The following is a 27,618-nucleotide window of genomic DNA, read 5'->3' on the forward strand; positions in this document are numbered from 1 at the left end:
CATTAGCCCCCAGTAACCCGACGATTTTGTTCACATCTTTCTATTTCCTAGGTGTCCAGTCAGCCCATGACTAATGTGAAACTTTTTCCAAGATCTTCTACGACGTCGGTGAGTGCATGGATTCAATTTCAATTGGACCAAGAGAACGACATTCAGACTCAAAAATCAGGCAAGAAAAGACCTGATGGCCTTAATCACGGAGCGTGGAAATGATCAGCAGCCTATTGACGGAAGGCCAGCTCTACCACAGGATTATATAAATCGCCCAGCATCAACCATCAGCCATCTGTTTTTTCAATACAAGTCAGAATTAATACGTCTAGACCGCGTTCAGGTTCTAACCAAAATGGCAGAAATAAATACTCAGATTGAAGAAATCAAAAGTCTTTTATCTTCTGAGGAGATTATCACACCTGCATCGCCAGAATACATCGAGCAGTCAGTTACATGGGCTGCCCAATGCAACAAAAAGCCTCGAGTGGTAGTTCGACCAAAGACATTGCAGACGTTGGGCAAAATCATCGCACGTCTGAATGAGTCGAGCCTAGACATTGGGATCCGATGCACAGGGGTGGGAAACGCCTCTGCAAAGGATGTTTTGGTTTCCATGTCTGAATTCAAATCATTTTCATTCAACCCAGACGATGAGAGCATCACCTTCGGAGCTGGTCACAATTGGGGAGAAATTGATCGCAAAGTAGAAGAACTGGCCCCCGGGTATGCAGCGGTCAGCGCAAGATGCACATACGTTGGGGTTGGTGGTTCAATTCTAAGCGGCGGACAAAGCTGGCTCAGTTCAGAATATGGACTTTCTTCTGACCCTCAGAACATGCTTGACGCACAAGTGGTCAAGATGGATGGCAGTGTCACCTGGGCCGGTGAGGAGCCAGATCTGTTATGGGCTCTGAGAGGAGGAGGAGGTGGATTTGCCGTCGTGACTGCCTACAAGATGCGAGTCTACAAATACCCTTCTGCAATCTTCACCGGGCAGGTTGTGTATCCACCAGAGGCTCTGCGTGATGTGGCTCGAGAAGTTGCAGCATTTGCTTCCAGATGCAGAGATCCAAAAATGGCTTTGCATTTATATTGCCTGGACATGACCCAGGGGACATACGCTGGCAAAGAGGCCAAACCAGGGCTTGCAATCTTTGCATATGATGCTCATGGAGAAGAACATGGAAGAAGCGATAAAGGGTTTAAATGGGCATTAGACATCAAGGGAGCGGTTGATATGACCAAATGCTTGAACCATCGAGGGGTCAATGAACAATTCGGTGAGCGTTGGCAAGGATGATCGACCCTGCCACAATTAAAAAGAAAATTCCCCAAAGAGACCTCCCTTTGCTAACGTGTTGGACAGACGCTCTAAAGTCTACCATGGGAATGACAAATACCTGGGCTGCTGGAGTTACTGTTCCATCAGTTGACCAGGAATTGATCTTGCGTGCCTGGGAATGGTATTTGGACCTTTTGAAAAAGGATCCGAGATTGGTAAGGGGTACTTATGTCCTGATGGAAGTCATGCAAAAGGTCAGTTTCCCCATCCACTTGAAAAGCTAAATGGCACCCGTACTCACAACCTTTAGGCTGCATATCAGTCACTGGGATTCCCTAGCAAAGTCTCTGCTTGGCCGCATACATTGCATCAACACAACCTCCAGATAGGAACTGGTACACCACCAGGATCAGCCGAGAGCGATGCCTTAGCCTATAAAGCAATGGCAGAGGGGCCATATCAGATCCGGCCAGGCCATACTGGAGCCGATTATTTCCCAAATTTCATGGAATCCTTCGTGGATCCAAAACAGGTGAGTCTACCTTGTCGTCGGACTATACAAACAATGAAATGACTGGAGATAGGTTTTTGGCGTGAATGGGGACAAATTGGTCGAGATCAAGAAGAAGTATGATCCCAACAACAAGCTTGGAGGTCCGTTTGGCAGAAATTAGAAATTCAATTGGAAATCTTGCGGCGAAATGAAAACCCTTCTGGTCTTCAGCTTGTGGAAAAACTAAGCCAATCAACCTTTTTTCTTTGGCATCCATTTATCCCTGACCAGCAAATCGCCTCGTGCCAGGCCTTAGGGCATCTCTTAGACCATGCATTTGAAGTTACAGTAGGGATGGAAGTCTCCAAGATCATGAAAGTTCGAATAGCACATTATCGAGTTCGCTCATAGGAATGCTTGGCCAAACTTCCATTCTGATAGAAAAACCGCTCCTAGCCGATATGAAGGTATTCTTCAACTTTTGAACCAGAAGCCCTATGACAGGAACATGAGAAATTTGTATAGAGAGATGCGCACGCTATCAACAAGAAGCAAATAACAAGCCTCAGTGATTCCAATCATCGAAAGAGATGTCCGGAATGCAAAATGCTTTCAAGAGAGATACCATTCACGAATTTCCCCCCCCCCCCCCCCCCCCCCCAAACCAACAGCCAAGGGACCAGATGGATGTCAAACAGTGGCAGGACGAAAAGCGTGCTACGTTAGTACAGAAGGGGCGAGAAGGATGCGCAGCCTGCGCTCATAGGGGTTGGAAGAACCAAACTTTTGACGACAATAGCGCTTTTGCCTACCGCCAACCTTAACAGCCCGTCATCCCTGAAGGGGGGCCTGAATACTATATGCATTCTTAACACTTGGGGCATAACTGGTAATATGGAAACTTCCGGCAAGGTTGCCGCCGCCTACCGAAATGATAGAGACTGGGCGAAGGAGCAGAGAGAAGAGGTAGTCCCAAAGAAAAGCAACCGTATGATGATATCGTGGACTATGATGGGACCACCACTTAATTTAAGGCTCCTTACAAAGCGATGCGATGACTTAGAAGGTCGAAGAGTGGCCTTATGCCTGAGATAGGATCTGCGATGTCGTGTGGAACCTTTGTAACTCATCCCTCGTGCTGTCTTTCTCTTCGATTTGGCAGATAAAACGTCCTTTTCAACATCAATCCATTCTTCAGGCTCCTGTTTCAAGCTTTGGCTCATCCATTCTACGTCAAGAGCGGGATCAAAAGGCAACCAGCGTGAGAAGAGGCAGAAAGCTTTGGAATGCAGGGAGGATGCCCCCTCCCAAGGCAATATCTGGAACGGTCCCGTCCTTCGGCCAATTGGGTCCTAGGAGAGCTTTCTACTGGTATTCGAGCGCAATACAATGGCCAAGCCAATGAGCTCAGTCAGACTTTCTTTCTCAATATGGGACTACTCGCGTTGATGCTACCTCCTGAGAAGAGATTTCACCTAGCCCTTCTCTCGTGATCGAACTTTTATACTTCCGAATCTCCCTGAGGATCTCTCTCAACTCTCTCAACAACGCCGTTTACTTATGTACAGAAGAGGAAATAAGGTGTACGAAATCACGTTTCCATTGCCAAGGTCCAGTTTGTTTAGCGTTTTTCTGCAGTTTCCGTTCCAAATTGAGATCGGATATCGCTGACTGTGTCTTGCACAATATAGCCACTTCCAGTTGCGCAAGATATCTGCAAGGCCGGCCCAGTAGAGATCGACTGGATGTCTGAAGTCCTCAAAGCGTTTGGTGAGTTCATCTTTCAAGAAAGCAACTATGAGAAACTATTCTCAAACATACATGGGGAAATTGCATCGCGCCACCTCAGGCAAGCGCAAACGATTTTGGATATGAGCTTCGCCTTGATGCCGGCGAGTCACAAGGTGGCAAGGAAAAGGTCTACCTGCAGGTCAACTCTCAAGCTAAGAACGACTCCCTGAAGAAATTCAGGAGCAAGCATGGCTCACACGCAAACTTGGCCGTCTGTACTATTGATGAGAGTACCCCAGCAACTGGTCAAAAGGAGGCGGCAATATGTCTCTGGGAGGGAAATGGAACAGGCTGCTAAAGATAACCTTAAATAATAGGTATACATTGAGCATCACTAGGACCTCCTTAATGTTGAATGTCATTAGGAGGTACAAACATTCATTTACCTTGGGGAAATTTTGTTCACAAGACAATACAGAAACGATCCCTTCTTTAGATTCCTTCGGCAAATGGCCATATTCTACGTAACCCCCCCCCCCCCCCTGGCTACTTCTGGCCAGCCATTCTCTCTGCGAACAAGTTGAACAGAGCCTTGTTTTGTTCCTGCTTCTTGGTGAAGTCCATTTCAGGCGAGATCCAGCCATGTGCATCGGTGTTGAGATATTCCTTGGCAAATTCTCGCGCGTGATGCCATTCTTCGTACTCTTCAAATTCTTTTTCATGTGTTTGAATGTCCTCTTTGTGAAACGGGTAAGGGCATTCACCCGGGAGACCTAGATCTTGCCAGCAGTTGAAAATCTCGATGAGACAAGTACGTAACGGCACAGGTCCCTCTTCCCATGTTTCTCCACAACGGATGAAAAGTTCCCGGTACACGCGAGGTATATTCATCGCATTGTAAGCATCTGGATTGTCAAGATAGCATCTCAATTCGTATGCTTTGGCTGCCGTTACCTGTTTGAACTCATACTCCGCCAACTCCTTTTCCTCCCCATCCAAATCTCCATAGTTATCAGGTAACTTCGGCCTCACAAGCCCAGCTGGGTTCTTTTCGGGAGGGTTCAAAAAAGCCGGCCAACGTGCCTGTAGGAACATGGGTGCTATTTGTGTGAACTGCCAGTCGATAATGGCCGAGATTTTTGAAGGGTCATGCTCTGAAATAAAAATATTGCCCATGTGCAGGTCGGTGTGACAGAAGGTGGGTTTAGCATGTCGGACAAGATCGGAATGGGAACTTAAAATCTGCATGAGCTTGACTGCGATCTCCAGCAAAGCGATTTGTTCAGGAGCTGTGCCACTATGCGAGTCAACGCTTTTCGATTCCCGTGAGATGCGACGGATCTCGCGTTTTGCGAATGCGGTCCCAAACTCGGTAAGAGAAGGCCCTATAGATGGTTCAGCCCTCCAAATTTGACGTTGAGAGGAAACAAGGTCCAGGCATCAGGTTCTGGCCCACAGACGACCAAGTGGGATTGCAAGATTGACCAATGCAGTAGGACCCGGATGGATCGATGCTGGTTGGAAGGTCCATCTTCCTATCATTGTCTGGAATAGAATGGCGATGGTATAGGCAACCATATGCCGGGAAGTTTATTGCCATCAACTGGCTCTCCCATTCGGTCAACTTCTTGATGATAGCAAGTTTGGAGATATCTTTAAGCTTATCCCACACTTTGAAGAGCTGGACGCCGATGGCCTTTTCCATGATGATATACTCCGCCCCAACGGGGTTCGAAGTATCGGAGCTCCAGGCGTAGACATGTGGTACTGGGATGTTAGTATATCCTCTCACTGAGACTGGTCAAACCTCATGCGTGCTTCGAGGAGTTTGGGGCGTCCGTACCATACTCCAGAACGGCAACCTCTGAGGCAGTTGTGTATCTTGCAGGCCCTGCAATGGGGCACGGAATCTTCGCGACAAGCTCCATTCCATCCTCTTTTTGAACGCGTAATGCTTTACTAAATCCGCCTTCTAACTTCTCGACTTCTCGAACGGGAGAGATGGAAGGGCCGGTTGAAGTTGCAATTTCACAGAGAGCTTCCAAATCAAATTTGAGATAACGACAGTCGCGTTGTTGTTTCTCCCGAGACCATTTGTGTATTGAAACGGCTCGTCTTGGCTGATAGGCTTTCCTGTTGGACCGATCCGTAGCCTCATTGCCTGACGCGTTGACCATTTCTTACCACGACATATTAGGGATATATTCTTGGATGGACGCAAACGAAGGGGTTTAATATTCAACAAACGACATGACTTTGAAAGGAATGACATTGACATTGTAACAGCGTGGAATAGCTAACGAGTAATGGGGTGCGGGACAGAAAAGACGCCACGCTAGTGGGGTTCACGCGACACTCAATTACCTAAATAGCCCATCGCGCTTTCATTCGATTGTCGCTTGTACTTGGAGATCCGATTCTTATGGAGTTGGATAGCCATCAGTCAAAAATTTAAGGGTACTATGAGGAGTGGGCAGGTAATACCTAGCTTGGCAATAGCTGTACACAATTGCGACCCCGTCGTGATCCCACAGCAGGTACAGCGGTGAGTTGAATTCCTATTGGTCCCAAGGATGTGAACAATATTAAAGCCAATAGCTTTTCCTAGCAGTGCAACGTCAACAATCCCAAAAACCTGAATCTTTTGCAATGCAACAAAGATAAGTGTTGGCAAGATGCCGCGCTACCGTGATATCCAACAAAGTTCCAAGAAAAGATAAGACTATGGATATCAATCCATTAATCCTCATCTTTTGGTGGTGCTGTTATCTGTACAAGACTTTTGATGGTGCGACAGCAGGCCTTTGTACAGCTGGATCCATCTTGGCTGCAACGTCTCATGGCATCCGGACTGGAGCGTCAAAGGCGCGGCAAGGCTCGGCGAATTCCAGAGTTGTTGTGGTCGCTTTACACAATTCATTGGCCTCCTCGGCTTGAAATGTGGGCCTGGGGTGCCACCAGCATCTGGAGCATATTTGGGGCCCTCCCAACAAAAGGCTCTCCTGCTTGTCTCCTCTTCTTGGCCATTATGCAACCAAGGCTCGACACCCTGTCAATCATTTCCTTTCGGTCGTAAGACCATCGCATCGAGTCGATAAGGGAGCATGACAGATCTTATGAGAATACAAAAAGGTTTGTCAATGATCAGGTTGATAAATATGGCCATCTCCCTGCTCGCCCAGGCGCCGTCCCCTAACCACTCTTCTCCCATCCTTTCCCCCGTCTCATTCACTTCCCACAGTGGGCATCGCGATCGCCATGGAGAAGAATTTACAGGAAAGCAGTGAACCTCGACTGATACCGACCAACTTTGAACAAAGTCGTATAGAAGCTGCAGTGGAAACCCCGAAGCGAACATGGAGCCAGGCACTCTATCAGTCGCTCAAGGAGCCTGGATCAGCCCTTCAGATCGTGATCGCTGCAGCCATCGCCATCGGCATAGGAATGGCAGTCACAGCCAACGTCCAAGACATTCCTGACGCGGCTCCTATTATCCTTGAGGTTCCTGGATCTCTTTGGTTGCGGGCATTGAGAGCCACAGGTAATATCCTGGCCCCGGATAGCAATTCTCTAACAATCGCAGTCCTGCCCTTGATCATAACGGCGATTATTCTAGCCGTTCAGAATTTGAAAACCATGGCGAAAGACGGAGCCAAGCTCGCCCGTTGGACCGTTGTTTACTATGTCCTCACGACTTGCCTGGCTATCGTTCACAGCATGATACTCGTCGACTTGGTGTGGAGACGCCTCATGGTCGAAGCCAGTGGTGACAGCTTGGTCGTGGACGAAGATGATCAAGAGATGATTGAGGAAAGGGAAGATGTTCAACCTCATGACATTGTCGTCCAGGTTTTTGAGTCATTTATTCCCTCAAATGTTTTCGAAGCCCTCGCCGAAGACAGCCTCCTTGCCGTATTGATCTCAGCTCTTGTTGTGGGCTGTCTGATCAAAGGTCCAGACTCGTCTCTCCTCCGAGCCATCAGAGAAGTCGACAAAATTGTCGGTACCATAATCATTTTCCTCATCAAACTAGCCCCGATCGGCGTCTTCTTCCTAATCCTGTCAAATCTGATGACCCTCGATATCGAAGACATTGGCAGAAATCTGGGTGTTTTAATTGGAGCATCGATTGCTGGGATGTTTATCCATCTATTTATTATGCTTCCTATCATCTTCTTCGCATTCATGAGAACGAATCCCTACACCTATTGGGTCAAGTGTTCACCCGCTTGGATTACGGCTTGGGGTACAGCTTCATCGGCCGCAACTCTCCCGGTGACAATTCGGACGCTGATGGCGCGCGGAGTTCCTCAGACCGTTACGAAATTTACTGCTCCTCTTGGTGCTTTGATTAACATGGACGGGTGAGTTGGCCGGTCTCGGAGATAATAAAAACACTCGACTTACACACTCTAGAACTGCTATCTACTTCCCTGTCGTTGTCGTTTTCCTTGCCACCACTCAAGGAATCAGCCTGTCACCAGGAGACTATGTCATTATCGTTCTCCTCTCGACTTTGTCATCCATTGCAACAACGCCCATTCCGAGCTCTTCGCTCGTGCTCACGGTGATGATTGCGGGAGCAGTGAATGTTCCCATAACCGGCATGTACGCGGTGGTCGTTGCCATTGACTGGTTCATCGACCGTTTCCGAACGGCGACCAATGTCAGCGGTGATCTTTTTGCTGCCCAAATCATGGCAAAGGTGACAGGAATTCAGGATACAGCGGCGGCCGATATTGCTGAAGACGAGAAGGAAAACACGGGAGTATCCGAGCCTCTTACCTCAAGCAGAGTATAATTTATGGTGGAAGAATCTGCTGCCAAGTGATGAAACACGAGTCATCCATCTACAAGTCGCTCTTTATATAAGTGTTTGTGCGCACACCATTTTGAAATCCTGGTCCATTGAAGCCGTTTCAGTAGTAGCACAAATCTCATGATATCAAATCTTTTCACGCTCGAATTCGTATCAACGGAATATATTGCTGGCTGGTGTGAAGACCCCTATCGGCAAAACCGCTCGCGATGCCGTCTCTTCGAATGGTGCATGTGTATGCCACTGCTTGCTCGAAGAATCGGCAAAACGATAGTCTTGTCCTCTGACAAACCGCACAGTTTAGAGAGAGATGTTCTGTTTGCTGAGTTGCCCTGATTTCTACGTATGATCTTGGCAGTCCATGCTGTAGAAGATAATGTCGAAAGTAATCTCGTAGAGACCTGCATTCTTGGGTCGAAGAATATCTGAAAGCTCGGGCAAGGAGGTCTTCCTATCACCGCGTTCGTCGCCATTTTCAAGCAGCCGTTTGAGACCTTTCTTCTTGCTCTGACGTACTTATGGATTGTTTTTCCTTGTCCAGATGATACCCAGTTCCCGGTGGGTCAAACCCAAAGTCTGGCTGTCTCGCCGCTGTAGAGTCTAGCAGTCCAATATCGATCGCAAAAAAATGAAAAGTTCGAAGCCGGGTCTTCAACATCCATTAGATGATAAACAGGGAACTAACATACCAGAGCAAGGCCAATCTCGAGGGACATCAACCGCATAGCGAAATTTCCTCCTGTTCCCTTCTGATCAGGATATGGATGGTGAATGCCTGCGGCCCATCCCATGGACGCAACATTACTACCAAGCTTTTGGTTACTTGCTTTCACCTCGCCCATAAAACTTCCCTAGGCAGAGATTGATCAATTTCATAATGACCCATCGTACCGTCTTTCCCATGCACCCAGAAATTGAGATCATATTTCTCACCATGGAATAGATCTTCCGGTTTAGGGTTGACGCCATTTCCCAAGAAAGAGTCGGTTTGTTTGATCAAAATAGGATCCCGAAAGCGTCCTATCCAAATCCTGCAACAACCGGCCACTTTAGCTCCTTCTAGTTTGATTGTGTAGGGATTGGCAACGTGAAAATTGGTACCACCGACAGTGCTAGACCCATCACCGCGTGCCTGGTGCCATGATTCAGACAGGTCCAATGTTCCTCCAGGTCTTGGATGAAGATCGGCACGAGAATTGTCGTATAAACTATGAGCAAAAAGGGACTGTGGTGTGCGGTTTGACTTCGGATCCAATGGATGAACATTAAACAGTCCTCGTAGATTGTTGCAAACACTTTCTTTGATTTAGGTCAAGAGCAAAATGCGCCGCATTCTAGGAGCCTTATCCATATTGAAGGCGTTCCCAAGGTTTTCAGGTCCGTTGGTGATAGAAAAGGCTTGATGATATCGAAGTCCGGATGCTCTTTCATGGCCAGAAGGACACGCTCAACCCCTATTTGAGCCACGATGCGAGAGCTATCATCAACATCTTGGTGCATGAGATCGGCCACAGCTCCACAAGGCCTAATCTTTCCAGTATCAAAAGGCCTTGTGCACGAGATCCTTATTGATCCCGCCATAGATCTTGATGATCTTAAACTTGTAGCCTTTTTCCAGGCTATTGATCTGGACGAAATCGTTGACATGCTCATCAGAACCATTGCTCCTGCTGATCTGATTAGGACTTTGAATTTGATGATATGCGGCATCAACAGTGGTCTTGATACCTTTTTCATAGGACTCTCTGGACGCAGTTGATGAATCCAGTACGAGCTTTTGAGGCCCACTGTCAGTTGATTCATCATCACAGATAATTGCTTCTGCTCCCATTTCAATGGCCTGAAAGTGTCTTTTCTTGTTATATCCATAACAACACTTCTTATTGGGGTAGTGATCTTGAATGGTTTGATTAGAACCATTTTGAATCGCCGCATCGAATGCACCCACTGTTGAACAATTGGTGGCCTGTCGTTCGCAACAAACCGACTCATTCTGCAACACTTGCTCACGTACACCGCGTAGATAGATGTATAGATGGGCTCTTCCTGCACTCATTGGGAGAGCCAGAGCCCCTCCTTCGATTCAAGTCGCGCAAGAAGTTTGAAAACTATATTTCCGAAAATCGCAATGTCGGTATCGGAATGATGACGCCAGGACATTCTCCCTGAATTAGGGTCACCAGAAATTTGTTAATCTAGAATGGCCTCTGAGGCCATATCCGATTACTCCAGGCGTGGGTAATTCTCCTCAAGCTGGTGGAGATCGGATTTATCCTAAATGCGAGTTTATCTGCAAAGTGACTAGTTCTCATGAGACGGCATATATTACTACAAAATTTCTAAAAGCCCTCCCTTTCTCCCTAGCCTTCTACCAGGTTTTCTAGAGAGCCTTTGGTTTTCCATCCCCCGGTCGGTTCATCAAAAATGACTGCAGCTCAGATTTTGAAAGTTGTAATCAAAAATGTCCATGTGTTTGACGGCGAACAAATGCAGGATGGCGGGACGGTAGCTTTCGACAAAGGTGTCCTAGTGGGGGAGTCTTCAGATGCTGACGTGGTCATCGATGGACAAGACGGGTATTTATTGCCTGGCTTGATTGACTGCCATGTTCATGTCCATTCCCACGAAGATCTTTCAAGTTTGGCACAGCACGGCGTCACCACTGCTCTTGACATGGGTACAAGGACACTCGACGTTTTCGAACGACTTCGTGGGGGTCGAGGTATTTGTGATGTTCGAAGCTCGGGAATGCCAGCAACATCACCAGGCAGTCGGCATAGCAAGATCCCAGGGTTCCCTGCCCATCTTCTCGTCACCCGTGTTGATGAAGCTCAACATTTTGTCAGTGACCGTGTTGGTGAAGGCGCAGACTACCTCAAGGTGATGGTGGACAACCCTGGACCAGATCAAGAGATTCTAAATGCCCTGGTATTAGCAACACATGAACAAGGCCGAATGATCATCGCACACGCAACCTCGTGTGAGTCTTTCTCCATGGCACTTGCGGCAGGAGTGGATATTTTAACACATGTCCCGATGGAAAACCCACTAAGCAGCCACTTGGTGACTCAAATGAAGTCCAAAGGTTGCATATCCGTACCGACGTTGATCAAGATGTTAGCAACGGCAAACAAGAACCCAGGACCGCCAAATGATTACAACAATGCTCGCATGTCTGTGATAGATTTGAAGTGCGCACAAGTACCAATTCTGGCTGGCACTGATGCGAATAAACACGGAAGTGGTCCTGGAAAAGTCCCCTGTGGTGAGAGTATATTCCAGGAGCTTGAACTTCTCGTGGAAGCGGGATTGTCGCCTCTAGAGGCCGTAAGGTCTGCCACAGCTTTGCCATCCTCCATCTTCGGTCTCGAAGATCGTGGTTCAATTGAAGTGGGTAAAAGAGCTGATCTCATTTTGGTTGCAGCAAACCCATTGGAGAATATCAGTAACATCCGGCAGGTCCAACGAGTATGGTGTGGTGGAATGCAAGTTGCTAAAGATCCGCCAAAATGAGACTTTGGCCTATTCGTTGGGATATTGTAAATCAGTTTCGCGAGTTAGCAATTCGTGACAGAAGCAGATCTCACAAGGACATCTTTTTTCCGTTGATGGCGCAGGAATTAGTTTCGCATCAACGGCACCATTACGACAACCCGCCATTGAAACAGCCACCAAGAAAGGATTGCGGTTTTTGCAATGCCAAGCAGAAGCAGTTCTCTCCAAGGTCCCTGTTATCCGAAATCTGACGCATGGAATTGCGATCGGAAATGGGACTATAACCAGCTCCAATTCACCTTGTCTTGGAAGCGATTCTGCTGGTTTCGCAATCTTTCATCTAGCCTCGCAATCTCTCCAGGAAACAATGAGGGCTAAAGCATGTACTCGGTGCCGCCAGTGGAAAGTTGGCTGCGATGCTGACGTGGCAGGCCCTGAAGGCTGTACGCGTTGTCGCAATCTTCATCTCCTTTGCACTTTTGATGGCAACTTCCGACGAACGCCAAAAAGGAAGCAGTTGGCAGAGCTGCAATCTCAGGTCGCCGAACTGAGGGAATTGACAAACGTTCTTTCAGCGGCAAATGGTGCCAATGCCGTCTCTTCGTCGTCCGCGATAATATGTCCATCAGTGACTCCGCCTTCCTGGCTCAACGCAAACGGATCGGGTGGCATTACTCTTTCGTCCGAGTCCGCCCTGCAGGGTCTCTGTATTGCAGACAAAAGCATCGGTGATATCCACCTCACCGCGACTCATGTAAATGAGTTGTTCCGCATCTACTTCACACGATGTCATCCATACCTTCCATTCGCCCTCAATCGGTCCATCGAATCAATCTACGAGAGGAGCCCGACCTTGTTTTGGGTCATTTGTGCGGTGGCATCAACCGACACAGCACGTTCACAATTTGAAAGTACGGTACGGCGACTTGTTGCTGATGTCCTAATCCCGACGGCGGGAAACGTCGAGACGGTCCAGGCTCTCCTCATTCTATGCATGTGGCCATTTCCTTTCACTTCCCAAAGGAACGATCCATCTTTTATTCACGGTGCGATTGCGACCCAAATTGCTCTCAGCATCGGCCTTCACCGCCCGAGTATGGATTTCGATTCTATCAGTGAAAGGAGCATAGGAAAGGAAGACGAGGAAATCAGAAAAACGACATGGCAGGCATGTTTTGTTGTGAACCAAATTCAAGCCAGCAGGCGTGGTGTCCCCGCAACGATTTTAGCAGATTATGCACTCCTGTCTTCATTCGATGATGCAGCAGAGCTGTCTCATCTCTGCCGTATCTCACACTTGACCGTCGAGTCTGCGCATGCGATTGGAGCTCGTGGCTCTAATGTGACTGGATTGGTCGGACCGGCAACTCGAATAAGTCTCATCAATATTTTTGCAAAGCAATTTGATGAGCTCCGGAGAACACGCTTTCCAAAGCCTAGCGACGTCGTCGAGATGTTTTTCTTGAGTTCGAGGCTCCAGCTATGGTCATTCGCAATGCATGATGATGTTCCCGTCTCCGCTGATGCCGTTCAAATTGTCCATCGAGCCAAAGAAGACGCCATCCGACTCATTCAAGTCGCATGTGAGAAAAACCTATCTCTGGTGCCATTTTATACCTGTCGGTCAGTTTGCTATAGTGTCCTCCTCCTGTATCGCATCAAAATCGGCCCCTATGCGATGCAAGACGATCTGATCAATCATCATATCGAAAGAGCTCAACAGGCTCTCAGTTCGTCCAAAAGCCCAAATTTCTTCCAATTTCTGGCCACGGTTACATCTCCGGAAAATAGGGCCGAGTGTGTCCGTGTCAGCAGAGCCAAGGAGTCCTCGCATCGCTCGAGGATGGGCGCATTCTTGGTGTTTGATTCTCTGCGTGTGTACACAGACCTCCTCCAAACAAATGTGAATTTCCCTCCCGAGTTTCTGGACCTGGACGGCCTTTCCTGGACAGACATTCAGTAGCGCAAAAAAATCTGATTCTGGGTAGAGGATTGATATCGCAGCTTCGCCGTAGTCTGTTTGCCAATCTAACTTCCAACCAGATTGGACCTTCACAGCTTTTCTACTCGGAAAATCTCGATGTTCAAATTTCTGGAGGCAGGATGGAGTTGGTGCAAAACACATTTGTATCACGCTGTCGGATGTTTGTCACCCAGTATTCGTAGCCTTGCCATTCTCCAAGCTTTGTAGATAATCCTCGAATTCTTTCTGCTCAGGGACAATTGTCAAAAGTGGTTGTTTCGTCACAGCTCTCCTGGCATTTTCCATTGCAAGCCCTTCCATCGCGGCCAAGGTCTCAATTGTGTGGGTTCCTAAGTGTGGAACAAGGAGCGCCCGATCATTCCTCAAGAGCGAAGGGTGGACAGTTGGCTCATGCTCATAAACATCCAAGCCCACCGCAGCCACCTTTCCTGCGTCAAGGGCAGCTGCTAAAGCGGCCTCATCTATCACGGCACCACGAGAGGTGTTGACAATCACCACGCCATTTTTCATCCTTTGTAATTGCTCAGCGCCCACCATATGACGCGTGTCTTCTCGAAGGGGTACATGGATCGATATGATATGACTTGCGGATAAGAGTTCGTCGAAAGAGACACACTCCGCATCCATTGACTCGGGATGGTATGAACGACTTCGATTATGGTAAATGATTTTCATGCCAAAGGGTTCTGCCCTTTTTTTAACCGCCCGTCCAATTCGGCCCATACCCAGGATTCCCAGCGTCTTTCCAGCAAGATCATGGCCGAACCCAAGGCCTGTCTTGAAACGCCCTTGACGTAATGAGACCAAGGATGGATTCAGCTGTCGAACGGCTCCGAGAATGAGGAACAAGGTCAAATCAGCTGTGGCATTTGTGACAGGGTCAGGCGCGTATGTGACTCGAATGCCCCGTTGTGTGCAAGCGTCGATGTCGATTTGATCGTACCCTATGGCCATGAGTTCCAACGTGCAGCTTCAGGAAAGTTGGTGCACAAACCAGCTCCTGTGTGGCAAATCACCCCCAAGGTTGAGGGTAGCTTTCGAATAAATTCCTCGTCGAAACGGCCAGCGACCTGAAATCACAGTCAGACGCCAGTTCCTCTAATATAATTGCATGTCGACTTACAGCTCCACTTGAAGATGTTCGATAGATGACTGCAATGTCTGCATATCGGCGCTTAACGTCCTCGAAGAATTCTTGTCGTGACTTGCTAGCTACCACCTCTGTCTGAGCCACGGAGGCCAGCGCTTTGTATGCTTCATGTGCATGCTGAACAGGATTGAAGAACAAAATCCGTGGCTTCAGCATTTGGAGATTGAGCATCGGTCACTTCCTCATGAGCAATTCAAATCCTTTTCCAGGGTCATGTCAGCATGCCCAATAATTATATTTCACATTGGTGGACAAACTCGGCCTTGGCAGGATGGCTCGTGCCTGAGGTTTCGGCCTCGCGATGGGATTGCGATTTCGGAATATGGCAATATGACCACCCGGGCTAGAATGCCCCAGAACATCTCCTGCTTTCGTGATTGGCCTAATGGGGAGGAGTCGATCGAGTTGGGTTTGGTAAACAGTGAGACGATCTGGATTGAACCTAGACTTTGTAGCCGTCCTGTTGTGTCAGCCGTACTCTTCTCACTTCATGATCGCGCCAACATCGGTAATCTTAAGATTCCCGGAATCTCGCAGTCGATGGAAAGCAAACAATGGATAATAGGCTCACATTGTCTCCCATTTCTATACCAGGGACCAAACTGATGTCTTTTGCCGGTTCTTCAATACCGATATGGTGTTGTTGTCTTCGCTGCTGTCGAACTATTTTCAATCATGACGAGATCGAAGCAGTTCGCTTTTAAGCGCAAATGAGACTCATCTCCCAAGAACTAGCCTAGACGCTTGACTGTGACACTAATCGAACTTTGAATCTTGATTTTCCCCAAATCGGGAATGTCAAATGCACCTCAGAACATATCCAAATCCAAGTCATTCAGATCCATATCTGTGCTGTGTAAGCCATAGAAAGCATCAAAACTCATATCAGCATCATTGGAGTCCAAATTACCCATTGCCGCAACTTCGTCCAGAACTTGATCAATACCATCTGCTTGAACTTGTTCTGTCTGCATGTCCAGACCTCCAGATACAGCTGTATTGTCGTCAAGATTGGGGTTGGCCGTATCAATATTTGTAAGTTGTTGGGCAAACGAAAAGGCATCCAATCCCATGTCTTGAACAGTGAGAACATTTGTGTAGGCTTCCACCTGCCGGTGAAGACGAACTATCGCCTCGGCAAGCAATGTTTCACCCTTCTTCAACAATGGACTGAGATTGTTGTATTGAGAGCGCAAGACATCACGAACTCGGTGTCCAGCCACGCAAACAATAGTCGAAACCGTGTCCAGAGCAAAGAGAAAGTCATGACTATCACTCAATTGTAGTAGAACGCCAATGAGAGCTCGCAAAGTTGCATCGGCTCCTCGTAGCTCAATGGCGTGATGTACCATGGATGAAACATTTTGGACGATCAGCTGTTCATCAATTTCCAGAGCACTAGCAGATGTGATCATTGTGACGATACTGTTTTGCAGTCCACTGAAAAGACCCTTATCTCGGATATGTGCTTCTGCTTCCACGGAAAGAGAGAATTCGGGGCATTGATTTAGGGTTTTGATGATTGATTCGAATTTGTCGTCTTGATGTTGAATGCACTCGATTCGTTTGCGAAGTTGAGGTGCGCACATTGCAAGAATAGTTTGGTGTATGTCTTGGGAGTCAGTTCCGCCCGGTGGCTTGACCAACACTTCCAGGACTACCTTCGCTGACACTGGGTCTTCCAGGATCAATTTTCCAACCCAGTTCAAGGCGGAAATTAACGATGGCAGCAAAAATGGTTCCATTAAGTCTGGAATAAGTTTAGTCCACGTCAACACGGAGATAATGTCCTGCTTACAATCTAATCCCGCTTTCAAAGAATCTTGTGTCAGCTTGCCCTGCTGGTTGGCTGCTATGGACTGTCGAAGAAGAGTTGGTATCAGCGGGTAGAAGTCGTGTGGGCTGCAATTGGTGAATAATTCATCGCTTAAACCTTCGGCGAGGTAAAGGGCGTTGATCCAGTTCCCCAGATGTGTTTTCCTCTCTTCAGAAAGATTTTCCAAACTTTCCTCGGAATTGTCGCGTTCGAGATATTCAGCAAGAAAGCCATCCTTCTTCCGGATTCCAATATCAGATTTTGTCAATCCCAATCGAGCCTTGCTCACTAGAATGAGGAGAAAAACGGCTCCGAAGTCGTCGTATACTGGTTGAGCTTCACCTTCTTCAAGTCAGTCGAGACTTTTTCCTTGCAACGCAATGACTCACCGTGTATCTCGTCCCAACGCCAATCATCCAACAAGGTACAAAGTGGCCCCAACCAATAAGACGGGCGAATAAATAAGCTGATGAAATTGATTGTCGCAGGCCGTCGTAAGATCGAATTTGCAAGGTCTTTGAGATATTGAGTTTCTTTACTTTGACAGTAATTGTGCATGATCTGAGAAGGCGTCAGGGGCAGATTTCGCAATTCACACGTGAACTTGCCTCAACTAAAGCTTGGCTGATGGATCCGGCACTTCCATCGCTGCGAATAAGCTCTTCCACAAGCTTTGGTCCCCTGGTATGATTTGAGCTAACTTGCAGAACTAGGTCGTCTTTTGCGAACAGGCCTTTGCTCATGTTTGCGACTAAATCTTCGCTGCCAATGAGCCGGGTTGCGCCGTGCGGCGTTAGTAAATGGTGTAGTGAGCAGATGTGTAAGAAACGAAAGCCTGTCATAAGAAGACCCTGATTTGACGGCATAACTTGATGCCACGCATCGGTAATCGCTTGTTCCGTATTGAAGCTGTTGAAGGAGGAAGCGGATATCATGGAAAGAAGTACTGGAAGCTTGTTTTGCGCGAAGGTTTGACATTGTTGATGAAGCAACTGCATTTTCGGAGCGGTATTTTGAGTCTTCAGAATGCGAAAGGACGACGTAAAGAGATCAATGAACATGGCTTGGTAATCATTCTGGGGGCAATCAACAATTTGGAAATGCTTCTGGGGATCGGACACGCTACCTGATGCCTTGAAGACAAAAAGTTGACCACAATGCCGTCATCAATTGTTGAACCTGTCGACAGCTATTCAATGAGCTCCGTGTTTAGCGTACATGGGGAGGTCAACGTACCATATTCTCAAGATAAATCAGTGTGCCTGGTTTCGACGCCACAATCTGAGAATCAGGAATAGAAACTTGAAATTGAAGAGCCTGAATCTCAGAAGATTGTGTCGATGAGTTGGCTGGCTGTGACGAACCATCATCAAGAAGATTGATATGCTTCAGTACGGCGTTGACTCGTTCCATGAGTTGAGTTGAGAGAACCGGATACAGCGGCAGGCAGTGCTCCATTGCCTGTCTTAATGACGTCCGCAATTCGCGGCCAGATCCTTTCTTGGGGTCACCTTTGGAGATATTAGCTGGTGACAGGGCCTCAAGTCCACCATCAGTCGCAGCGAGTGACACCACAAGAAAGGCAAGAGCCTCGATGACAGGGCTGTGCTCTGGATTTGCTGAATCGCCCAGTTGTTGTGAGAGATGGCGGGCCAGTGAAGAAAGCCATCTCGACGAGAGCAAGAGGGATGTGCACACTTCCGATGCATTGGTCTTGTACCTGGCGGACACAATGATCATGGTAATATCTTGTAGTGTCTGATTGTAGCAGCCTAGAACGGGTTGTGTTGGCGGTGTTTTCATTTCATTCCATTTGCTGATGAGGACAAGGAGGGCATCGGAAACCTTGACCATTCCAGCAGTGCCCACATAGTCGACATATAACGAAATCAGGGGGTCTCCGGGTGCACAAAATGATCGCCGGCATTCAATCAAGGCATTAAAGAGCCGCTTGCCGTCGATGCCATCACCGTAGCTGTGCAAGAATTCGCCAAATTCTCCCACTGATATTCGCTGCTGCAGACACTGGCGAACCAGGGTCACCCATTTCGAGACGGTCATGCCTTTCGCGCTTGTCAAGGGTGGGGGTCAATGATCAGCAGACAACACCACTTTGGACGTCCTTTAGGTACATCGCGAGGACTCAAATATCCAGCATGGTAGTCTTTGTCACAATATCTGGGATTGAAATAGATTCGACATCAAGACTGGGAGACCAAAAGGGCAGTGTGACCAAACCATCCGATGGGCTTGGCATACGGAAGCGGACATCAACCCCAAAGGGTCGAGTTGAACAAACCCGGACTGTGACATGCCCATGACTAGCCTCCGTGATGAACATGGAGTATTTCGACTTTCACCATTGAAGAGCTGCGTCGTGCAAGCGTGTCAACTGCATTGAATACCATGTGGCCCAAAGACCTTCTTCCCGCAAAATCATCGAAGTGGCAACCTCCGTGAGGTCCACCTTTTCAGTCGATCTAGTAGTCCTCATGCCGTCTCGCTCGACAGCATGGCTGCGACCTCTGTCCCTATTATCCTTCTCCCAGCGGATGTGCGCTCGAAGGTCTCATCTTCTTATGAAATAGCCTCTCCACAACATGTCATTGAGGGCCTCTTTCAAAATGCGCTGGATGCAGAGGCAACATCCATCAATATCGAAGTGGATTTCACCAAGGGCTCCATTTTGGTTTGTGATGATGGGATTGGTATAAGAGAAGGTGAATTTGCCGAGAATGGTCATCTTGCACAACTCCATTGTATGAAGACCCCAGACAACTCACGGCACAACAACTGATGGAACAGTCAGGCACCTCGAAATTCAACTCGTCACACCCTGTCTACGGTCGCTACGGTCGCTTTTTGTCCAATTTATCATTCTTGTCAGTCCTATCAATATCTTCTCAACACGAATCCGAATCTCATGCAAGTCGATCAATCCTACATCGTGGAGAGGTCATCAGCCGGCAATTGCGGGTCAGGAAAGAGGATGTGGGACTCGGACAAAAAGGCACCAGCGTTGTCGTACAGAATCTCTTTGGAGATATCCCTGTGCGAGCGAAATTCCTGTCTATCCGCTACTCTTCTCCCTCTCAGGTCGAGAAAGATTTTGACCAAGTGAAAAGAACCCTTGTGGCATACGTCCTCGCGCGATCGACGGCTACCGACGTCCGATTCTCTCTGAAATCTGGCCGAAGGCAGTATGTCCATTGCCACCCCCCTGGACCGGCCAATGGGCAAGTCTGCGTCGAATCAGTGGTGGCAACCCTGTTTCAGGCCAAGTTCATCAGCGCTCTTGACACGGCAACCTGGAGATTAGCGTCGGTTTACACGGGCGAATACTCCATTCATGCTGCCTTCTCACTACAACCTTCTCCATGTAGAGCCATTCAATTCATATCCATTGGTCACATTCCCCTATTACGCGAGCGAGGGAAGAACTATTTGTTTGAGACTGTCAATCATGTGTTCGAGTACTCGAACTTCGGCTGCCTGGTTGAAACCCCTGGTTCCACACGCTCGATGACGAATACAAAGGAAGACCGCGGGCTAAGCCGAGAATTTGTTAGGAGTGGAAAGGGGGTTGACAGGTGGCCTATGTTTTATATTCGTATTGACCCCAAGTCGGTCCAACCGCCAGGAATTGTGGAACAGGACACACCTTCAGCCGAGCTTCATCATATGATCGATCATCTAAAAACGGCTTTGGAGTCCTTGGTTTCGCATTTTTTGGATAGTTATGGATTCCAGCGCGTACCAAAACACATTCGCGGAAAGAAAGGCCGAGTTGAGAACCTCTCAACAGACCAGTTCAGTTCGTGGGAGCCTTCTCGGCAGCCGGCTTCCGAACGGTCTCAAATCGTTAGTGAAGCGCGATTCTTCAATAGTGGGAATCGATTCCAGAGCGGGCGCCATCATCACGATAAGGATACAACCAATGAGACGAGATTGAACCCGCCAAACGATGAACTTCAACCAGAAGGACAAGCAGAGACAGCTGGACGCACACATCTCTTGGCGAGCAGCCTCGGAGTGGACGAAGATGAGACTGAGGGGGTGGACCGCTCGCACCCTTGCGAAAGGGCGGCACAGAACGAGGACCAGGACAGGCAGTGTAACGAGAATGCTGACACGAATGCTCTCCTTTGGACAAATCCACTCAAAGACCAGGAAATCCTCGTCCGTCCACGTACGGGAGCAATAATATCAAATGATGAGAGAAATCTCTCTCTTACTCCTAGAAGAGAAAAAGTCCGACAATCTGACCTGCAGCCGTTGAAAATCTCATCATTGAGAGATTTTGAAGGCTCGATTGCTCAGCATCCAGTGAACTTACGGGAATATGACAACCTGCTTCCTCGACAACCTGAGTCTCCGATCCCGTCTCTCATCTCGACCGAAACGGTCATGGCGACCGTACAGCGGTGGCGGATTGGGGATTCTAGCATTTCCAGTGGGCAAAAACAAAATGTGTCCAAAAAGTCGCTTGCTTGTGCAACCGTCCTGGGTCAGGTCGATCAAAAATTCATCCTGGCGACGGTACCTTCTCCAATCGATTGCACAAAAGAATACGAACAAAGCCACCTTCTTATTCTTATCGACCAACATGCAGCCGACGAGCGAATTAAGTTTGAGAGATTGTGTCAAGAGTTTTGCAAATCACATTCTGTGCAGCTCTCAAAGCCGCTAGTTTTTGAGGTGGATCAAGTCGAGGCCAAGCTTTTCGAAGAGAGGAAGGCATACTTTCGAAGGTGGTGCTTCACCTATACCATAAACAGAAAGTGTCGAGATTCACCATCTACGTGCAGTCAGGATCAAAATCCTTCTGTCAGTGTGACGACATTGCCGACTCTTCTCGCAGAGCGTTGCCGCGTTGAACCAAAGCTCTTGGTTGACTTGATGCGCAGCGAGGCATGGTCAGATCATGCCAACCGACCTGGAGTATCTCCGAGACCCTCAGACCAAGACTCGGCACGACAGAACGGCTCCTGGATGACGAGCATGGCGCATTGTCCGGCCGGAGCACTGGAAATACTAAAGTCACGGTCCTGTCGCACCTCAATCATGTTTAACGACAACTTAGACGCTGACCAGTGCGGTCAGCTTGTACAACGACTCTCGCAATGCACATTCCCATTTCAGTGTGCGCATGGGAGGCCTACTCTTACAGTGTTGGTCGGGATAGGTTCGGTTGATGACCTTGGTACGGTTCCCGGACTCCACAGTGCCGAGCCTGGATTTGACGTTGCCTGGAAAAGTTGGCCTGGTTCTGCGTAAAAGGCCAGGGTATTGGATACGGAGAGACGCGGGTCACCGATGGCTAGACAATATGATGTAGCAAATAAGACCGATTGAATGTGTACGGTTTCAGCGAACTCCTTTTTTGGATCCCCCACTGCAGATGGATTAGAACGATGGTCCACGCCCGATAATGCTGACAGCGGGGCCTATGGGTCGGCTCGACAAACGCAAGCGCGGCGGATTTTGTCTCATCTACCGCCCTCTCACGTGACTCTGGAAATGAGATGGTCCGTGTGTAGTCGGGACCGAGCGTGATATGCGCGCGGTTTACGTTGTCACAAGGTCGAGAGGCCAATCAAGGCCGAGAAGAGGCCGCGTTGAGGGTGACGGTGCAAGGATGATGGATGGGTCCAGGCGGCATTTTTGACGAGCGGCTTGCCGGCTGCCGTAGGTCGACCTCAGATATGAAGAACACGGCCAATCGTCTCTGCCGACAGTCCTCCATCACATGAACCGGATGCCCCTGTACGATACCTGTTTTGGCCCTGAATCCCAGGAAAGCCCTTGCCTCTGTTTTGGAACGCGCAGCTTCGGGGAGGGGGGATGTTTCGGACAGGCGGTTTGAGGCGCGAGCCACGGACGAGCCGAGAGGAGAAGGAATCTGCAGCAGACTCGAAGGGGAGAGAGGGTGACAGACTGCATGTGGAGGCCACCACGTAGTAAATAGTACTCGTAAAGCCGTAACCAGTGCAAGTACGGCATTGTCGCCCCCCGGGTGAAGGCGCTGATCTCATCATGCTGACCTGATTCAAAATCGCCCTCACCTCGGGGAAACTTGGGCAATGAGCATCGTCGGGGGTTCTGGTTGGCGGCGCCGCTGCAACAGCTTTCAGCGGTGTATTCAGTGAGCCGCGAGCGATGCATATTCCCAATGCAAATGCCGCCTTGCTGGTTCTCCTGGATCCTGGACGCTAGAACATGGGTTCCGGAGGGGCCCCCGGAACCCCCTGGAAACTTGGAAGTTGCCAGACGCAAAGATGGCAAGAAAAACCCCCAAGGCCAGTGCTCAGCGGTGACCAGTCAGCGTGCAGAGTCGGGATGGAGGAACGATGCGGCATGCGGCAAGGCCCTTCTCAAGCGCCTCTCAAGCGCCCGGCGGTCCCCTGGATTCGTCGTTCGTTTGCTTGGCTCGTCCCTGTCCCATGCCACCGCCCTGCGGGGTGTCTGTGTCTTGTGTGCGTCTGCCCGTCTGTCTGGCTGTCAGGCTGTCTGAGCTGCAGATGTGGACTGGAATGCATGTCTGCATATCCCTCACCTCTCTCTCCCTCTTTCTTCCTTCTTGTCCCACTTCCAATAGCGAGCACCTGAGCTTGGATGCCCCCGATATTAAAAGACTTTTCGAATTGTAACTGACCCTCCTTCGAAAACTTTTCCAACCTTCTTTCTGCACTCGTTGCGAATTCAAACCCAAGACACAGCCTTAGTTCTACCTGCGACCCTGCACCAATCCCATTCAAAGTTCCAGCTGCGGCGGATTCCGCCCATCGCCAAAGCAAACTCCGCCTTGCGCTTCTCGCGGCTGCCGCTTACTTCCATGCATTGAAGAAATAACCTCCGACGACTTGAAGTACTTGATGTTGGTCAACCCATCCCTCGCATTGCACATAAATTCTTATGACAAGCCGGTCCGCTAAATCAGACTCTAGCATTCTCTTTTACCCTGCAAACCTGTTATCCTCCTAGTCTCCGCCCGCGCTCCTCCAGGGCGCTTACTTCTCATCCTCTTGTGACGGGACATAAGCGCCCACTGTTGTATCTCGCCGCCGCGCGTGTCGTCCTCTCGCCGACTTCAGAGATCCCAGACCTCTCCTGTCCAATTTCGTGCTTCGAAGACGTCATCTGGCCCTGTTCCGGAAGAAGGGGTAGCCAGTCGAAGCGCCCGCCCTCGTCTCAGCCTCTTATGCCTATGTGATCCTTTTTTTTTTTTTCTCCCCCTCTCCTCCCATTCAGGAGTCGCGGGCCCGAAAGGGACTGCCTGCAAACACTTATACCTTCCGCTCTCTTCCCAAGCTCCGACGTGCCAAATAGTCCAGTCGAGCCTTGCAGACACAATGGTGACGACCAAATCCGTCAATCACCAAGCGTCAGAAAATGAACTGACTTCAAGCCCCGAGGCTGGCTCTCGAGGGTTTGTTGCGGTCAATCATGCGTCTAGCAATGGTCTGTGACCGATTCCTTGTGGCCGCGTTCATACGTGCTAACCAGATTCACAGAGAGCGACTCGAGTCAACTCTCGTCCCCACAAGATCGCCTTCCCAGAGGCGAAGTACCCTCGCATGCTCCAAATGGCATGTACCCTCTTCCAAATGGCCAAGATGCCAACGCCCAGAAACGCAAACGATCTGAATCGAATGGAGTCGTGCAATATGCACAACAGCGACAACATGAATACAGTCCCTCCAGGCAACCAGAACCACAGCATATGGCCAATCGAGCACTACACGTCTTGGGGAATACGGACCCTAATGGTACAGCATATTATCCAAACAGTACCAGTGTCGATCAGAATGGACACACGTGGCAAACGGAAAGACCTTCGCAGCCAACTCCGGCTTTAAACGGAGTCCGGCCAAACACGTCTGAGGCCCAGTTGGCTGAAGTGTTGCAGCGCGAGACGCACGCACAGGAAACCCAGCCGAAACCTTGGGACCTCCAACCCAGTACCAATGGAGACGTCAATCCTGATCAGTATGGCCCAGACGGCGCGACCATTGGGACGCCTGCTCAAAAACGAAAACGCAACTTTGCCAACCGCACCAAAACAGGTTGCATGACATGCCGCCAGAGAAAGAAGAAGTGTGACGAGCAGCACCCGATCTGTAAGTGGAAAGCAATCGAGACTCTTGAACCCTGCACACAACAACAGCAAGATATCGAGTCCATCCCACTAACCAGTTCATCAGGTCGCAATTGCATTCGAGGAGGATTTCAGTGTAAGGGCTACAATATGGGCAGACGCATCTGGCCGGCCAAGCCTGCGCCGGTCAAGGTCCCTGTACCTCTCCAGTCAAAGGACGGCCCGGGTGACGTGTCTGAACCATCGGCTTATCAGGTGCCCAAAAATGATTCCCCTGACATGAATCGTCCACCTGGACAAGGCGGTCAAATGCAACCAATGCAAATGGATGACCACGACAACCCACGCCAACAACATTATGCGACGAGTCCTCAGAATGAACCACTCGGTCGACCATCGCCCTACCCGGGACAACAGCCACCTCCACCTTCACAACAACAGTGGGCAGCACAACCAAGTCAGACCTCTTATACATCAGACCATCTTCCTCCTCTTGCGGAACTTGGTCGCTCAGACACGTCAAGTGCACACCCCAGAGATATGTCGCGACCACCAGCTCAAGGCACACCCCATACTCAGCACTCTTCTATGACTCCGTCACACCAAACCCAACCTCCGGCGCCGCCACACCATCCTCTTCAACATGCACCGCCGCCGCCGCCACCACCACAAACCGGGCCGCCAAATATCTCGCACACTTCGGGCCCAGCTACACAACATCCAAGCCACTGGGGTCCACCGCAACAGCCCGACTATCGACATACATACGCTCCCCCGGGACCCCCTGCACCAGAGCATCATACGCCTCCAAGTCATGTTCGGATGACGTCGGCTAGCTTTGATCAACCCAAATCCGGTGCCAAGACCTTCAACAAGGAGGACGTGGAACGCTCCAAGATGCTGAGAGGCACCTACTACAACCACTTCGATGCGACCTTGCAAAATGAGCGTCAGCGTTGTGCGAAAGCGCTTGCGCGATTCAATGAAGCGAGCAAGTTCGACTCGGGACTCGGCCCAGAGGAGATTTGGAACGTTTTGCTGAAAGTGTTTGAACCGTGGAGAGACACCACCCACAAATTCCTCTCACCCTTAACTATACATGGAGTCCTCAGCCCAGGAGTCGTCATCGAAGCCCCATTCCGCTGCACCTATGGTTACAACATCAAGATGATGGACTGTGTCTACGTTGGATCGAACACGAAGATTGACGATGCCGGCAAAGTTGAGATTGGAGCTCGAGCGTGGATTGGGCCGAATGTGACCATTCTGACTACGGACGTGGGTAAAGATTTGGTGTATCGCCGTGGCAGTGAGGCAGCATGGATCGCTCAGCCGGTAATCATCGCGTCGGAAGTGATCATTGGCGAGGGTGCTGTGATCTATCCAGGCGTCAGGCTTGAGAAGGGTTGTACCGTTGAACCATTTGCGATCGTTCGCGACAACTTGAGGGAGAATGAGGTTCAAAGAGCTGCTGTTGGAGAGCGAATTGCTCACCTCGTCTAGAAGACATTTCGGTATCCAGTGAACGACCTGAAGCTTTGATGCGTCCGATGTGTTGCCCGATGAAGCTATCACGAACGTACTTTTCGGTTATTTGTTTTCCTCTACTAGCGTACGAGCAATAGGGACTCTAGGAATAGGACTGAATTTAATGATGAGAATTCAAATCCGAAGAGGCTACTCTTATTTATCGCGCCCAGCATACTCTGACCCTCGCTTCAAGGCGGGGACGTGGATAGAAATCACGGGTCACGCGACGTATGGCAGAGAGCCCGCGTCAACCTCGGTTTCGCCAAGGCACGTTCGACTCAATTTGTCATATCCTGCTTTAGAATTGCGTTGCAGAGTGTTTGAGAATTAGTGGTAAGAAAATGCCGTTAGTAATTGAGCGAACTTGGGAAGGGGTCATGTGGTGAGGGGGGCTTCCGTGGACTTCCACCGCTGCGCCATGTAAACATGGTTGCAGCACCGGACGCGATGACAAGCTGCCTTTATTGAGGGCGAATGGACACGTCGGGCCCAATTCCATTGGGTTTAGCAGGTAGGTTAGGAGGGGTCTTTAGCACCAACCCCTGTTTTGCCACCGACGGTCTGGTGTTTTGCACAATAAATTCAGGTCCGTGCCAAACGTCTCATATTCGGATTTTGGGGCATCTTTCCAATAACAGCTTCAAGCAGGGAAAAGTGGAATATTTCGCGGTGCACAGATGCAGATGGATAAGAGAAACTAGAGTGTCATCTCCACGCCTGGCTTGCCCGTCAACTCCTCAGGATAGTCCCATTGACCTGTATCAACCAAGCGAACACAACTTATTTTACCATGAATCAAAAGGACCGAAATCGTTCTTGTTTTGAATATGTGGCGTGTGTCCGAAGTATGCGGCCTGGATGAGTCCTGGGACATCCAAAAAGGAAAATGCAGGCCAGAGTGAGCTTCTTGCGTAATGAAGCGTTAGTCGATTGGTCCAAGCCTGCCATAATATCCCGACGTGGAAATTAAACCCAACTGCCATTGGCTGGCTCTTTGGAGATTGCATCAAGAGGCGTAAGGCGCGAGACACGTGCTTAGAACTCACGGCAAGTCGGAGGACACTGGGTACTGGTTGGTCAAGTAAAAAAAGGAGCAGCGACGGCAGGCAGGGCTGGATCGGCGTGAACCTTGAATGTTTCGAAAATGACACCGGACCCGCAGATCAGATCATGGCGATGGGCATGTTGAAAAAGGCACATGTGCATGCGGAAATAATGAAGACACA

General features: G+C 49.3%; 11 protein-coding genes across 11 annotated transcripts; 6 read left to right on the forward strand and 5 right to left on the reverse strand.

Annotated features, from left to right (window-relative positions):
• Nucleotides 1-346: 346 nt before the first annotated feature.
• Z518_10247 (uncharacterized protein) lies at nt 347-1,950 on the forward strand (the record flags this gene model as incomplete). The annotated part of the gene is made up of 4 exons (XM_013411792.1): nt 347-1,274; nt 1,361-1,530; nt 1,587-1,808; nt 1,861-1,950. 4 exons carry the CDS (start codon nt 347-349, stop codon nt 1,948-1,950), a joined length of 1,410 nt encoding a protein of 469 aa, XP_013267246.1.
• A 2,096-nt stretch (nt 1,951-4,046) lies between these two features.
• Z518_10248 (uncharacterized protein) lies at nt 4,047-5,677 on the reverse strand (the record flags this gene model as incomplete). The annotated part of the gene is made up of 3 exons (XM_013411793.1): nt 4,047-4,885; nt 4,929-5,291; nt 5,344-5,677. 3 exons carry the CDS (start codon nt 5,675-5,677, stop codon nt 4,047-4,049), a joined length of 1,536 nt encoding a protein of 511 aa, XP_013267247.1.
• Nucleotides 5,678-6,758: 1,081 nt separating this feature from the next.
• Z518_10249 (uncharacterized protein) lies at nt 6,759-8,301 on the forward strand (the record flags this gene model as incomplete). The annotated part of the gene is made up of 3 exons (XM_013411794.1): nt 6,759-7,041; nt 7,084-7,864; nt 7,917-8,301. The coding sequence occupies 3 exons, from the start codon at nt 6,759-6,761 to the stop codon at nt 8,299-8,301; spliced, it is 1,449 nt and encodes a 482-aa protein (XP_013267248.1).
• A 357-nt stretch (nt 8,302-8,658) lies between these two features.
• Z518_10250 (uncharacterized protein) lies at nt 8,659-9,044 on the reverse strand (the record flags this gene model as incomplete). The annotated part of the gene is made up of 2 exons (XM_013411795.1): nt 8,659-8,826; nt 9,009-9,044. The coding sequence occupies 2 exons, from the start codon at nt 9,042-9,044 to the stop codon at nt 8,659-8,661; spliced, it is 204 nt and encodes a 67-aa protein (XP_013267249.1).
• An 815-nt stretch (nt 9,045-9,859) lies between these two features.
• Nucleotides 9,860-10,375, reverse strand: Z518_10251 (uncharacterized protein; the record flags this gene model as incomplete). Its single annotated transcript, XM_013411796.1, has 1 exon — nt 9,860-10,375. The coding sequence occupies one exon, from the start codon at nt 10,373-10,375 to the stop codon at nt 9,860-9,862; it is 516 nt and encodes a 171-aa protein (XP_013267250.1).
• Nucleotides 10,376-10,743: 368 nt separating this feature from the next.
• Z518_10252 (uncharacterized protein) lies at nt 10,744-11,832 on the forward strand (the record flags this gene model as incomplete). The annotated part of the gene is made up of 1 exon (XM_013411797.1): nt 10,744-11,832. One exon carries the CDS (start codon nt 10,744-10,746, stop codon nt 11,830-11,832), a length of 1,089 nt encoding a protein of 362 aa, XP_013267251.1.
• Nucleotides 11,833-12,181: 349 nt separating this feature from the next.
• Nucleotides 12,182-13,777, forward strand: Z518_10253 (uncharacterized protein; the record flags this gene model as incomplete). The annotated part of the gene is made up of 1 exon (XM_013411798.1): nt 12,182-13,777. One exon carries the CDS (start codon nt 12,182-12,184, stop codon nt 13,775-13,777), a length of 1,596 nt encoding a protein of 531 aa, XP_013267252.1.
• Nucleotides 13,778-13,963: 186 nt separating this feature from the next.
• Z518_10254 (uncharacterized protein) lies at nt 13,964-15,104 on the reverse strand (the record flags this gene model as incomplete). Its single annotated transcript, XM_013411799.1, has 3 exons — nt 13,964-14,742; nt 14,793-14,868; nt 14,922-15,104. The coding sequence occupies 3 exons, from the start codon at nt 15,102-15,104 to the stop codon at nt 13,964-13,966; spliced, it is 1,038 nt and encodes a 345-aa protein (XP_013267253.1).
• A 653-nt stretch (nt 15,105-15,757) lies between these two features.
• On the reverse strand, nt 15,758-18,825 carry Z518_10255 (uncharacterized protein; the record flags this gene model as incomplete). The annotated part of the gene is made up of 6 exons (XM_013411800.1): nt 15,758-16,698; nt 16,747-17,109; nt 17,154-17,325; nt 17,361-17,840; nt 17,891-17,953; nt 18,001-18,825. The coding sequence occupies 6 exons, from the start codon at nt 18,823-18,825 to the stop codon at nt 15,758-15,760; spliced, it is 2,844 nt and encodes a 947-aa protein (XP_013267254.1).
• A 451-nt stretch (nt 18,826-19,276) lies between these two features.
• On the forward strand, nt 19,277-22,041 carry Z518_10256 (uncharacterized protein; the record flags this gene model as incomplete). Its single annotated transcript, XM_013411801.1, has 2 exons — nt 19,277-19,523; nt 19,574-22,041. 2 exons carry the CDS (start codon nt 19,277-19,279, stop codon nt 22,039-22,041), a joined length of 2,715 nt encoding a protein of 904 aa, XP_013267255.1.
• A 2,075-nt stretch (nt 22,042-24,116) lies between these two features.
• On the forward strand, nt 24,117-26,365 carry Z518_10257 (uncharacterized protein; the record flags this gene model as incomplete). The annotated part of the gene is made up of 3 exons (XM_013411802.1): nt 24,117-24,225; nt 24,279-24,884; nt 24,969-26,365. 3 exons carry the CDS (start codon nt 24,117-24,119, stop codon nt 26,363-26,365), a joined length of 2,112 nt encoding a protein of 703 aa, XP_013267256.1.
• Between the last annotated feature and the right edge of the window lie 1,253 nt (nt 26,366-27,618).

The sequence above is a fragment of the Rhinocladiella mackenziei genome (genome assembly GCF_000835555.1).
Source record: "Rhinocladiella mackenziei CBS 650.93 unplaced genomic scaffold supercont1.9, whole genome shotgun sequence".
Classification (NCBI taxonomy): domain Eukaryota; kingdom Fungi; phylum Ascomycota; class Eurotiomycetes; order Chaetothyriales; family Herpotrichiellaceae; genus Rhinocladiella; species Rhinocladiella mackenziei.